A 13,817-nucleotide genomic window follows, 5' to 3' on the forward strand; every position below is an offset into this window, starting at 1 on the left:
ATGCTCATAACACTGTCATGAAATTACTATGCTTTAACACGCGCCCAGTTGGCCGGCCAGATACCCTTCGCTCGGGTGGGGAGGGGTCAATTGGACCTCCCCTTCTGAGATCTCGGGAACTAAGAAAGCTAGAGACACCAAATTTACAGGATGTCTTGACCTATACGTGAACTCACTCAGGGGGGTACATTTCAGCTTACTAGGTCATGACCTTCAGGTCAAATAAGGTCAAACAAGGTCAAATTCCAGGTTGGCTCGGAAGCGCCCCCGGAGCTTAGGCAACTGTCTCTAAGCAAAAGGTCACAAGCACATTTGAGGTTATTGACCTTGTTTGACTCTTTGAAGGTCATGGCGACCAAAATGATACAAGACTGCTCCCAGTTTTGCATTTGAATAAGGGACAAAGATTACGCTAGGCGGTATGTTTCTAAAACAAAAAGTTCGACCTATGTCAATTTCGACCTACGTCATTCGGCTTACGTCAATGACCTGTTCTGACCCCTAAGAAGTCAATTGAAGATATGTGATGCGGTTCCTGCTGTCAAAAAATTATAAATAAACACCAGAATGTATCCCATACAGCAGCCCTAGAGTAATAAATCAGGGTGGTTTTGACCTTGTTCTGACCTTCATACCTGACTTTAGGTCAACATAATTTGCTCATTCAATATTTGTGGTGCCTAATAAAGCATCTCAGAGGTGTATGTTTTCGTCAGACACTCCGTCGTTGCATCATATTGAACGATTCCCTAGAAATTGAGTTTGCTGAAACCATGGGCTGACTTTGACGTGTCATAGGTCAGCAAACTCACAAGGTACATCTAAAATTTGTATCTCAAACGATCCGCTATGGAATTTTATGCAGCTGTGCAAAATTTGGCGCAACTACGCCGCGCCGTTCAGAAACCATTCGGGAAAAGCCCTCGGTGAGGGGGGGATAAATTTGCCCTTCCCCCACCCGAGCGCGTGCTAATGTGTTCTGTTTCTCTTAAATGGCCTAAGATGTTAAACAACGAAATAGTTTTGTGAAGTTCCTGATACTACGTCCATGTCAACCTGAAATAGATGTCTTCGTTGGCTGAAGCATCAGTCACAAGCTCATAAGTTCCATATTTTGTGAATCGATTTTCTCACTCCCGCACGGTTTTTTGCGATGAAATTTTTCACTCCCACCTTAGTTCAAAAGCGATCCTAGCTCCCTGGGGCACGTTTATCATGCGTTAACATAAGGACTTTTACATTGACCGCCCGCTGGATTCGCGGCATTTGGAAGTGGCCGCTTATGTTTTCCTTGCGGCTGCAGATGTTCATGACAACCAGCACACCACTGTGTGACGTCATCACCGAGTAGCAAAATGGCGTGTGTCCTGCAAAGAAATCCTGTCTACGGTCCATATACGGTCCTACGGTCAAGACATAAAACGCTATATCGCCTCCTATAACATGCATTTTCAAGCAGCCGTAGTCTAGTTTGGCAAAACCTGCTATTCGCATCCTACTGTTTGCACTTTGGGTTATTTACGATGGTAGTCAAGTGATCATCAATAGCGTATTTGCTTAAAGGGAGTGTTTCTCGTTTGTACGGAGCTCTGAACTGAGATAGCCATTTTCACGATGACATTCAGTGCAGTTCACAGACCTGTCCTCTCAAAAGTTAAAGACACCGATTTTTTAGCTTGACTGCGGGACCTCGCAGCAGCAGGCCCGCGTGATGACCAAGTTGCAGGGGACCCGCGCGATAACCAAGTTGCATCAAACCCACGCGTTCACCAAGTCGCAGCAAACCTGCGCGGCCACCGAATCGCAGCAAACCCGCGCGTTCACCAAGTCGCAACAAACCTGCGCGGCCACCAAGTCGTAGCAAACCCGCGCGATGACCAAGCTGCAAGAAACTTGCGCGGTCACCAGTTTGCAACAAACCCGCGCGGTCATCAGGTTGCTGCAGGCCGCATGGTCACCAAGTTGCAGCAGAACTCGCGCGGTTACCAAGTTACAGCAAACCTGCGTAATGACTAAGTTGCAGCAAACCCGCGCGATAACCAAGTTACAGCGAAGCCGCACGGTCTCCAAGTCGCAGCAAACCGGCATGGTCACCAAGTCGCAGCAAACCCGCGTGGTCACAAAGTCACAGCAGACACGCGCGGTCACCAAGTTGCAGCAGACCCGCGGCACCAAGTTGCAGCAGACCCATGCGCTCACCAAGTCGCAGCAGACCCGCGCAGTCACCAGGCTGCAGCAGACTCCCGCGGTCACCAATTTGCAGCAGATCCGCTTGGCCACCAAGTCGCAGGAGACCCGCACGTTCACCAAGATGCAGCAGACCTGTTCACCAAGTTCACCGAGCTGCAGCAGAACACGTTCACGGAAGCCACGCTGCGGTCTGCACCGGGCTATGGTCCACACGTTAGCAGACTGAAGCTGCGTCCCATCAGCAGTACGCCCGAACCCCAGTACCGTATCACCAGTGCGGTCGCGTCGCAGTTCACGTGTGGTAGCGCTGGACCGCCCCCAGGAGCGGGAGCCAGGTGCTCCGATCCCCTCCCGGCTCCAGCTCCTCTCCCAGCTGCAGTCACATCGGCATCTCCGGCCTAGCTGAGCCTCACTCGGACCATCCTCCTCGGACAGTCAGCATGTCTGACCGCTCCTCGGACGAGGCTTACCCTCTCACCGCGCGTCCCGGCGGCGGACGGTCCGAGGACCGTCCTCCGAACACGCGCTCCTCTGGCGGCGACGTCTGGAAGTATTACAGGGCCGCCATAGCCAGCTTTATGGTCGCGTCCGAACGCCTGGCGGCCGGAAGGGGAAGTATTGTTGTCACTGCTGACAGCAGGTGAAGGGATGGTAGTTGGGAGAGAAAGCGCTGCAAGATGGGCAAGATGGGCAGCCGGCTGGACTCCTCAACTGAAACAGACCCACGAGAGGACGGGCCCACTCGTGTGTCAGGGTGAGACCCAGACCCGTCATGGTTGACGTTCTCGGACTTGGGTCCTGGACAGGGTAGGGATATTCTGAACTATGAAAGCAAAGGCACGTCCCAAATGAGGTCAGCCACTTAAGAGACTTTCAGCGTCCCAAAAAGGATTGCCTCACTCTTGGAGCATAGTTCAAGAACATACGATGGTGGAACCTCAGGACCGGTTAGTCTAATAATGGAAGTGAGTAGTGCCTTTAGGTGGCATTTTTAGACTTTGAATAGCCGCACCCGCCTCACATTTGAAAACCCGTACACGCCTCGCAGGGAAAGTTTATCCAAAAAGCCCGAATTAACCCCCCTATCCTTATCTTCCATTCGAGGTGAGCATACGTAACACCGTGATATTATTGTCAAAATGAGATCAAGCCTACAAGTGTATTAATTCACAATTACCAGTCGTTTCCTATGTTGCACAGGTCCATCCTCGCTTTTCGCCCAGCGGAGTACGAGCGTTCTTCAGAGCGGGCTACGTGCATGGGGTTTCGAGCCATCCTCTCCAAGCATGGTGTGCCGTGCAAATTTGTGCTCTATTTGTGTTTCTTTTCTGACCTTTCTCGCACGGATGCATAACATTCAGCTAACAACGCGCACGATTGAGTCCAGGTCGCTTATCATGCTCAAGAAAATGGCAGGAGAAGTTCAACATCCAGAGGTGGGCGCGAAAGAAAGAAAATAAGTTGGCAGCACGTGACACCACTGACCACGTGAGACACACATACAGACGCCACTGTCAACGGGACACGACACGACATGCAGCCTCCCCAATGTTTCATGTCTCCACGTCTTAGTCCCTCCCCTTCATGCCCTGCCGCCAATCGCTCACTTAACCGCAATACACGCCAGGCCGATCTTGGTTCATTCCCAATACAGTTTGGTGAGCCACCACCTAGTGGTCTGCTTTTAGCCATGAGCATCAGCAATAGACTATCCCTCAAAACAAGTTTGCGGCCTGCGCATCTTTTGTCCGCTGCTCCATCTAAGTCAGCACTTTGCGATCGGAAACCTGTCCATAGGTAATCTATTGTATTTTGTTACGGACTTGGTGCTTTGTTTCTGCGAACTTTTGCTGAATATGGCCTGAATCGAGTTTCCGACCAGAGCGTCATGTGAGGGTCCGTTTCCTTCTATCGCCGTCCCTCAGCTGGCCAAACGCGGCCGTGGATACAGACTTGCGTAGAATGGTAAGATTCAGATTTAATTCCAGACCAGAACCTTAACAAATGTCTGCGATGTCGCCCGTCGTATGGGAACAGCGGCGGCGGGATCCGTACAGCAGGCGGTGGGGCCCGTGCAACAGGAGTTGGGTCTGAACAACAGGGGCGGGGGTCCGTAAAACGTACGGTGGGAGCAATACAGCATGATAGAGCAGTCTGGTTATCTCCATGTGAAGCAAAGCGACGCCGGTAGCGCTCCACCCATTGTGCTAGATATGATCACTAACCATTCGCTAAGATGGTCGCACATCTGCGGGTCGTGTGGCTCTTGCGGTTCCTAATTCTGGTAAAAGACTGTGCGATCTCTCTACATTCTTGTATGGCAGCGCTCTTAATCGTACACGATCCTTGGAAGTTTTTGGGGAAGAACAGCAGATGTCTTGCGAGCAGTTGTCTCATCTTTACTGCTCGCTGCGCATGATCTGGTCTCACATGTTTGAGGCTAGCTCCGGAATCTCCTGTTTAGCCTTCGGTCGTAGCTCATTAAAGTGCTCCGTTTTCAGAAGCGCATCCCCCGGACTAGCTTCTTCCGGATTAAGGTCAAATGAGCATGCATATCGTTTGAGGTTTGTCATTCTTTCATCACGAGATCTCCAAGTTTAAAGGGTTCACGTCGCGGCATCCCACTCTACGGCGCGAGCTGGGGCTTGCGAACGCTTGTGAAGTGCTCGAACTCGGGGAGAGCAATCACGTTTAACTTCAGAAACGACGTGTGTGTTGGGAGCTTGTCTAGCGAAACTTTTCTCCGCCTCATCCTCAGTTGTGACGATTGCAGTTCGGTGGCAAGGGTACCTGACACCTAAGGGAAGAAGTTTTTGAGTTGCTTTCCCTGGCGCAATCCGTTTGTTGGCTTCATCTTCCAGCCTGCTCAGATTTTCCGAAGAGATGAAGCAGGGTGGTCAACAGCGTGACGTTAACTATGTCTGCACCGCTCACATCCACGTTATTCAGCAACGCAATTTCCTGTAAAACTCACGTTCATCCCTGCCGCCAACAACTTGGCTCGTCCCGCGTACAACGCACCAGCATACAATATCGCTTTGAGATCCTCGTGTCAACGGCCATCATCACCCAGTCTCGACCCGTGATCTCACCGTCGATAAAGACATTCTTGTCAGCTGAGTCGGCACAGCAAAAGATGGAATCTGCTTTACTAAATCCAACAGCATTTGGTAACACGTTGCAGGTCCGTGCATGCACATAAAGCGGCCACAGGCCTGGCACAGCGAGAGGAAGGGTCGGCACAGTAGACGGCAGATGGCACGGTCGGTATAGCCGACGATGGGGTCCGACCAACAGACGGTGCGGTCCGCACAACAGGCGGCGGGATCCCCACAGCAGAACGGTGCGGCCCGTACAGCAGGGGGTGGGGTCCGTTCAACAGGAGGCGGGGTCCTTACAGCAGGTGATGGCCCCGAACAACAGGCGGTGAGGTCCTTACAGCAGGCGGTGGGGTCCGTGCAACAGACGGTGGGTTTCGTAAAGCAGGCAGTGTGGTCCGTACAACAGACGGTGCGGGTCAGTGCAAAGGCGGCGGGGATCCGTACAACGTCCGGTGGTATCAATACACCACGAAAGAACAGTCTGGTAATATTCGGTCACTTCGGTGGCAAGAGTGTATTTGTTGGTTCGTGCATTGCACCACCAGTTCGTCCAGCATCGAGGTACCCTGTGCTTTACAAGCTGGGTGGGGTCAGATGAAGAGGGGGGGGGGGGGGCGGAGCCCAGTCGGGATAGGTCTACCAATCCAACGGTGACATCACCATTATGTGCTGAATGGCACCACAATACGGGTTTTCAATAAGCCTTTTCGAATGTTTCTAAGCCGTTCTTTCCCATAAATTGAGTTCAAGACGTTGGTTAGTGCGTCGCAAAGTCATACCCATGGTTAAAACAGCTGTGGCTGGTCACCAAATGCAGCACCAGTCCGTACTACTGCACCATGCTTCGTATCCAATAATGGCGATTTTTACCAATTTTTGTCATCTTTACCACCCTTCAAATACCGTTTCGGACTTGCTGTACGGACACGGGTTTCTTGAAACCGGCGACGCGTATAAGCAAACTGTCGGCTCGGTGGAATGTAAATATTCGGAGGGTAACCAAACATAAGGTGATAGCGGTTGCATTCATTGTTAAGAGGGGCATCAGAAGATTTCCACTCTGGATTAGCCGGGAAGATATATGCAATCTGATCTCGCATGATGTCGGCAGGATCACTTTTCCGAATTGCATTTCAGCCTGTACGTGAACTCGAAACTGAAACTTTTCGACAAACGCTCAAGCGGGCGTTCCAAATTTGTATGAGATTTATATGAAATGGCGATCTTGAAGGTCAGTGGGCGCATTTCACAACCCTGCCCTTATTAAAACATAAAGCCCTCTATTATCTGAGCTGCACGCCGCGAACATGCGCAGACTATTGGGTCGATTTTTTTGGCTCTCAACCAATGCTGCGTAAGCTATGCAAAATTATAACACGGTTTGGTTATTTGGATTACAGTCCCTCTGGCCAGCAATGATCAGTTCAGTGCTGCGGGATGAAGGAGACTGGATAATGATGGGACAGGACGTGTGCCAGGCGCACCAATCGCTGAGCATTAGCCCGCGCAGGGACCTGGATGTGGGGAATGCGCTGAGCGCCCGGCGGGGGCTGCCTCTCCACGGGCCTCTCAGCCCACTCGTGGCGGACGCATGCAGCCTGCCACAGACAGGCGGGGCGTCGCCAGGACGCGGGGTGAAACAGGAGAGAGGATAGAAGTGTCGCATATTCTAGTACGGATTGGTTATTCGTATTAGAGCCAATTCGGTCAGAAATCTATCATTTCAGGGCAATGGGATGAAGGGGAATGAATAACGGTGGGGCAAGACTACATGCAGAAATGTTGGCAGCGATTTGAATAACAAAACAAAACGCTTGTTGACGCGGCTTAGTCCTATTCGGCGCAAACGTCGTGTTTCATAAGTGCAATGGACCTCGGATCCCACACGACCCAGCTGGAGACGAACGCTTATCCCCCCCCCCCCTCCAAAACTCCAGGCTAAATCCGTCCATGCTCGACTCTGCCCAGGATTTATCTTATACTTCTTCTGTTTCTTGGACTTCAGGACTATTTGTTTCCCGCACTTATCAGATGAGCATTTCTTTGCGCTATAAGCCGCCATTTGTTTGCCAAAATCTTGACATGGATGTCTATTCGCATCACCGAAAAGAAAAGCATGTAACGTTAAGGCATGTGTGACAACTTATGCAGAACACTTGTCATACATATTTTTGCAGGTGTGTTAGGCCAAAGGTAGCGCTGTTTCTCACGCTTTCTCTCAAGCTGCACTTTAGCGTGATATTTTATACTGGTTTGCAGTGTTTTTTCATCGCTCTTTTAGAAACCGCAATCTAGAAGCATATGTCCGCCATTGCGTTCCGTCTTGTGCAATATTAAGACTTACATCCAGCAACGTTTTTAGTGTAGTTAAAAGGCGCACAGAGAGGCCTTTAGAGGCCTTCCCTTCAAACCCGTGCTCCCGCATGGTCTAGTGGCTAGGATACGCGGCTTTCACCCGTGAGGCCCGGGTTCGATTCCCGGTGCGGGAAATAGAGCAGGCGTTTTCAGCGTGCTCCCCAGCACAGGGCGTAGAATTGAGACCGACAACTTAGGCACCATTCATATGATGACAACACTTATCTACTAACGATATGAATTCGCCGAACAACCATTCAACTATGTCCCGAGGGACAATCTCCGTGTGTGATATTGGATGTCATGGAGGAAGCTGAGTGCGCGCACATAGATAAGAACAAGTTCTAATTGCTTTGCAAAGCTGGCAAATCAATAGATTCTCGTGAGGGGCAGCCGACTTCCCAGCCTGTTATTGTGTGCAGCACATGATTTAGCTGGGGGGGGGGGGGGGTCGGGCGGGGGGGGGGCATTTACATCATTCAGACGCCATTGGTGGACAATGAACTTCTTGGACTACAAAGATGGACAACTTGGAGGCATTTCCGTGAATGCACCTCCTCCTTGCTTGTTCATGGGCTAGGATGCGAAGGCTTTGACCGGTGAGGCCATTGTTTGAGTCCCGGTGCGGATATGAAGGTTGTGTCTTGTTGGGGCATAGGTCTTAAGTGTTGCCTGCATTTGCCCGAACTAACAGGCTCTTTCATAGGCCGCCGGCACTCTGCCCCTTGTAATGCGATATACTGGTCTGGTAGGCATCTGCCATGTCAGGAAACAATGCTTCACTTGTGACAACTACATTCTAGAAGCAGGTACAATATGCTTACAAAGTGGTACGAAGTGCCGCTGTGCCACTACATACCACTATGGGTTTAGCCTTATGTCTTATCCGCTGAAAGCAACCCAGGCAGGGGACTTCAGAAGAAATAGTGGGCTCGTCACTTTGGACCAATGTAACACAATGTTGATACATTGCACATGTTGATAGAATGCAATTTTCATAGATTTAGCATGGCTTCCTGACACCGCAAATTTGGACAATGCTAGCAGGTGCCTAACGTGCCGGAGTATTAAACTACAAAGGGCAGAGTGACGTCAGTTTGACACAAGCACGTTCCTGCAAATACAGAACACAATTACCATATAAATCACAACAAGACCACGCGCTCCATTTCCGTGCTGGTATGCGCACAGAAAACAAGCACCTTATTTCCCGCACCGGGAATCGAACCCGGGCCTCACGGGTGAGAGCCGTGTATCCTAGCCACTAGACCATGCGGGAGCCGAGTTGTCCAGGATGGCCTATGAAGAGCTCCCTGCACGCCTTTCCGCTCCCACAAGGACATCACTTGGTTGTAGTCTTGATAATGCGCAAGGCGCAATGCAATGACGGGACATATTCTTATAAATTGCGGTTTCAAAGACAACAAGGTGTTGCAAGCAACTGCAAACCAGTATGACATGCGCAACTAATTTCATGCCAGATTACCAGCTGCGTTAAAATTATAATTGACATGTGCACCTGCCCACTGCCTGCGGCACCTGCTCTTTCATTCAGAGAGATGGAACAGATGCGTCATATTTGAATGCTGTTGTTGAAATGGCAGACTCCACCAATCTCTCTTGTTTGCTCTTACTGGAAAAAAATGCGGAAGATCCCAGTCACTTAAGACGGTGTGCCCCTACAAACAACACGTTGACCTGCACGACTTTAGGTCATTGACCTTTCCTGACGCTTAAACAGGCCGATGGCTAAGCAGAAGATGGCTACGCAGAAGATGGCTACGCAGTCATTGTTCCAAATAAATTCACCAGAAAAAGCACTAGAAACTGCCTCATAACCCAAACTCCTGATAAATGATGCAGGTCAGTTTTGACCTCGGTCTGACTTTTATTCTTATTCCTAGGTCAATGGAATTTGTGTTATTACAACTTGGGCTGGTATTTTGTCCAAGAATTTGTTTCAGATGAGTATGGCTTCCTCCAACATTTCGTTGCTAGATCATTTTCTACAATTACCTGGAAATGCCCTTCGCTGACGGCCTTGGCCTACTTTTGACCTACCATAGGGCAGAGAACTTGCAAGGTAAATATAATTTGTGCGTCAAAAGACCTGTTTTTCCATTCCCTACAGCTGTACAACATTTCGTGCGGCTACGCCGCATCGTTCGGAAATCATTTTGGAAAACCTCCGGGCGGAGTCAAATTGACCCCTACCTGAACGCGTCCTAAGGCATAAAAACATGGGAAGTTTATTTGTCAGGTGCAATTTCTCAGGTGTGTAAGGCCAAATACTACCTTGTCTCTGTCACTGCTGTTTCAAGTTGTACGTTGGTTGCACATTAGTGTGTGTCATCAAGGGGGTGAATCTCTTGAACCAACTGAGACAAAGTTTTTCCTTGGCACACGGATTAATGATGAGTTTTCAGGTCTTTCGCACCGCATCACTGTTGATATTCGTGACGCAAGGGCAGTTTTTCCTTGATGCACTAAAAACGTCGTGGTCGATACTAGCGCCAACTATTTTACGCACTGGTGTCATCCTCCAACAAGCCCTCAAACTTCCCGCTTTCCACACTACTGGTACCTGGTGAATTACGTATGAAATGCATGTTATGAAGAGCGGCGCAAAACATTACCAAACAGCTTTAAACTGGCTTTTTATTAAAGACCATTACATTTTTGTAAAACCCAAAGCTGTGCAGTTATGAGAATGGTCCAGTAGATCGGAGTAGGTCGTAAGTTTGCGATCGCTACTGCATGATAGTCATGTTGATTTGCAATTAATATGCTTGTTTTGTGGGCGCTATGGGCTTATTAGTTTAGTTTTCCGGTAATAGAAAATTCCCTCGATCAAATACTTGCATAAACATGCCCAAGGCTACACGGTCGCGCACAAAATATTTTTGTGGTAGGCCATCCGGCCCCACTGTCACACCACCAACTGCTGACTACAGGAAGGCCATGAGCTACATCAGGCTGTTGAGCGAATCGAAGAGGAATCTCACTAACGATATCCTCAAGACCGCGCCGGGAGAAATCAGGGAACTGTGGACCAATGTGGCAATCCCTGTTCATGATAAGGGACAAAATTGATGAAGGGGGATTGCTTTCATCTCAACAGAGCTATCAGCAAGAAATCACAGGAAGACAGAGAGTAACACAGCAACGCCGCCACCGAGAAATTCAACAAGCTTGTCGATGTCGTGAAATTCCAGTGCATACCTCAGCGCAGCTTTCCATGCCCACTTGTCTGCACAGTGTATCAAGAGGACGTTACCTTCTGCTGCTGAGCCTGAGTCGCCTTCCCCGCCGACTGCTGAGCTCGCGCCGCCTGCTGAGCCAGCGCTGGCTGCTGGTGCTGAACTCAAACCTGCTCCGGAACCAAGTGGTCTCAGCGCTGGCGACTCGGCAGAGCACAGATTCCTACACGGTTCCGTACATGGTAAACGGTGGCGACGACGCCGATTGTTCGTTCGTGTTGAAACCGCTGTCACTGTAGATCGTAAGGAAAACGATATGACTAACACCGCTTTGGCGGTTGGCAGCTACGGTGGCTCTAACTGGGCCGCTGCTGCTATCAGTAATGCCTTCTTACAAGACAGCAGAGACGGACTGGCTATTTGAAATCAAACATCATGGATCCCTAGAAGATATGCTGCGCAATAGACATAGCGAGAAAGGAGACGGCTCGTCAAAATGCTGAAGCAATCCACGAGTCAGGTTTGACCATCCTCTTCTCCGACGGCCGAAGGCAGGCGAAAGCAGGAGCTACATCAATCACGCGTAGCCAAGCGAATGCCGCCGAGACATACGTGGTTGTCATTGCTGGGCCAAGCAGTCGCTACATGACTCATTTTACGTTCGAGTCCGGCCTCGCCCTGCACTTGCTCAACGATCTACACTCCGTGAGCACGCAGTGCGACGCTCACATCAATGTGCTCGGCTGCGATGGCACGGCCGTCAACGCCGAGACGATAGGCGCCGTGTTCCGGCTGTTTGAGCTGGCCACCGAGCCAACCGTACACTGGTTCATCTGCCAGCTGCGCGGCAACCAGCTGAACCTCCTCCATCTGCTTCTGAGATTGGACGGCACGACCACGGGATCGAATTTGTTTGCCCATCGGCACGACCTGCGCCGGAGAGGTCGGGGAGAGGAACGTTGTGGCATTCATGCTTATACCGAGACACGTGCCAAACCTGCTGGTCGACCTCATTCAGCGGCTGAGCACCAACTAGCAGCTGCTCTACTTTCTGGTCTCCGGTGCTCAAAACGGCTCTGTCCGAGACGTGGCTGCCCAGCGGCGAATCGGACCATTGAACCATGTCAGGTAAATATGAAAACGCATTTTCTTCGAAGTTATGACAATGCGTGTTTAAACGTTATCATGTATCAATTGATATTTCATGTGCTTACTGTTAGGCATTCACTTATTATCTTACAATGTGTCGTAGTATTTCGTATTATTTGCTTGTTGGTTCATGTTTGCTTGTGTATTTGTTGATATTCATTCTGTCACATTTAAGGATTCTGGATGTACGCATGATTACATGCACTTTAGAGGCGCAATAATTTGTGTACGATATAATGCTCAGTTCGCAACAAATTGTTCTAATATATTTGCTTTTGCTCTCGAATGGTTGACACCGGCCACTCGCCTGCTCCCAGTTTACATCTCTATCGAAACCTCCAGCAGCGCTCTCAAGGGCCTCGTCCAGTGCATGGTCGGCCACTACGTGCCGGTGTGGTCCGCCATCCGGCAGAACAGCAACTGCGACTTTGGCATACGCAGCCTGTTCCAGAGCATCGTGCTATTCCGCAGGCTGCCGCAGCGCACATAGGCCAGGGTGCAGCCAGTCCTCAAGCGCAACGGGGGCTAGGTCCGTCCGGAAAGCTGCTGCTGGACATGGTGTAGGATGAGAACCGCATGGTCCGCGAACAGGTGGTTGCGATCGTCGCGCAGCTCGTGAGCAGCAAATCAAGGGTCTTCCTCAGCCCAGGGTCTTCACCATCCCAGCGAAAAACTTCTGGACCGTGAGGTTCACCAACATGACCCCTGGCATGGACCAGTCACACAGCCCCCACCGCAAAGCCCAGCGACTGTGAGCTGCGGAACAAAGTGGCAACTCCACTGGCAATATGGCCATATCTGGCTCACACAAGGAGTGCGACCAGCGCCGCACTGCCGAGAACGTCTGGGGCTGGAGCTGGAGATTGAGCAACATGCGGAGCACAGTTGCAAAGGTATTTCTGCTACTGTGCGATCTCCGCCAACATGCCTTCTGGGTCACCTGTCTGTGAACAGCTGCTGTTTGGGACGGCGCATCGAAAACGCAGGCTCGGCAAGGAGCAAGATGTGTGTAGGGTCACCCTACCTTCCCGCTTCTCCCTACATCCATTGTACAGACCGCAGAACTTGCTATATGTATTGGGTTGTCCACCAGATAACATATTCTGAGCCATATGCTGGAGCGCAAGCAGAATGTCGCAATCGTTGAGGAGCTTGACTTGAAAATGTTCACTTGAAGCAAATCAAAAGCAAGAAATGGATGTGTTCTCGTGAACAGTTGACTGCTCCCATGTCACAAGCAGTTGGTTTTAAACAGGTAATTATGTTGATGATGTTTCGAAGCGTGTCCATGTGTATTTCCATTCTGAGACAGAAAGCTAGGTCCCTGCATGTCCCTCTATCATGGGTCAAAATGCATCGGCCGGGAATCGAACCCGGGCCGCCCGCGTGGCAGGCGAGCATTCTACCACTGAACCACCGATGCTTATGGAAATTGCTGTTGTTTGGATTTTTCAAAAATTGCTTCATAAAATTTGATATGAATATTTCGACTATACAATATTTAACCAAATTCCCCACCACGGCTGTAATGTGTTTCCATTAGTGCTCGAGTCACTCCTTTACGTTAAAATATCACTACATTTGATCTCCACCCGCGAAGAGCATGTTGCACGGGCCATTCAGTCGTCGAACGTCTCTCGGTTCACTCACAACCGCTGTTCGTAATGTGCCGTGGCAAATATCTTGTACTGGAACCAGCGGGCTGGACATCTGAACTGAAACAGTCCCACGAAAGGACAGGCCCATTCGTGTGTCAGGATGGGTCTCAGACCCGTCGTGCGAAACGTTCTCGGACATGAGTCCTGGATAGGGTAGGGATATT

General features: G+C 50.3%; 1 protein-coding gene and 2 non-coding genes across 3 annotated transcripts in view; 1 reads left to right on the top strand and 2 right to left on the bottom strand.

The window, feature by feature from the left end:
- LOC119095787 (lactosylceramide 4-alpha-galactosyltransferase-like) overlaps positions 1 to 2,964 on the bottom strand; it is a 13,094-nt gene extending 10,130 nt beyond the window's left edge. Inside the window, exons 1-2 of the mRNA XM_037218643.1 lie at positions 2,917 to 2,964; positions 2,200 to 2,343 (exon numbers count right to left, since the gene is read on the bottom strand). Coding sequence (XP_037074538.1) covers positions 2,200 to 2,343; positions 2,917 to 2,964 — 192 coding nt within the window. The remainder of the gene's footprint in view (positions 1 to 2,199; positions 2,344 to 2,916) is intronic.
- A 4,744-nt stretch (positions 2,965 to 7,708) lies between these two features.
- On the top strand, positions 7,709 to 7,780 carry TRNAE-UUC (transfer RNA glutamic acid (anticodon UUC)). The gene has a single exon. It is a non-coding gene; the product is annotated as a tRNA-Glu (tRNA).
- A 1,073-nt stretch (positions 7,781 to 8,853) lies between these two features.
- Positions 8,854 to 8,925, bottom strand: TRNAE-CUC (transfer RNA glutamic acid (anticodon CUC)). Its single transcript has one exon. It is a non-coding gene; the product is annotated as a tRNA-Glu (tRNA).
- Positions 8,926 to 13,817: the final 4,892 nt, after the last annotated feature.

Source organism: Pollicipes pollicipes, unplaced genomic scaffold (genome assembly GCF_011947565.3).
Source record: "Pollicipes pollicipes isolate AB1234 unplaced genomic scaffold, Ppol_2.1 Scaffold_4219;HRSCAF=4965_pilon_pilon_pilon, whole genome shotgun sequence".
NCBI classification, from domain to species: Eukaryota; Metazoa; Arthropoda; class Thecostraca; order Pollicipedomorpha; family Pollicipedidae; genus Pollicipes; species Pollicipes pollicipes.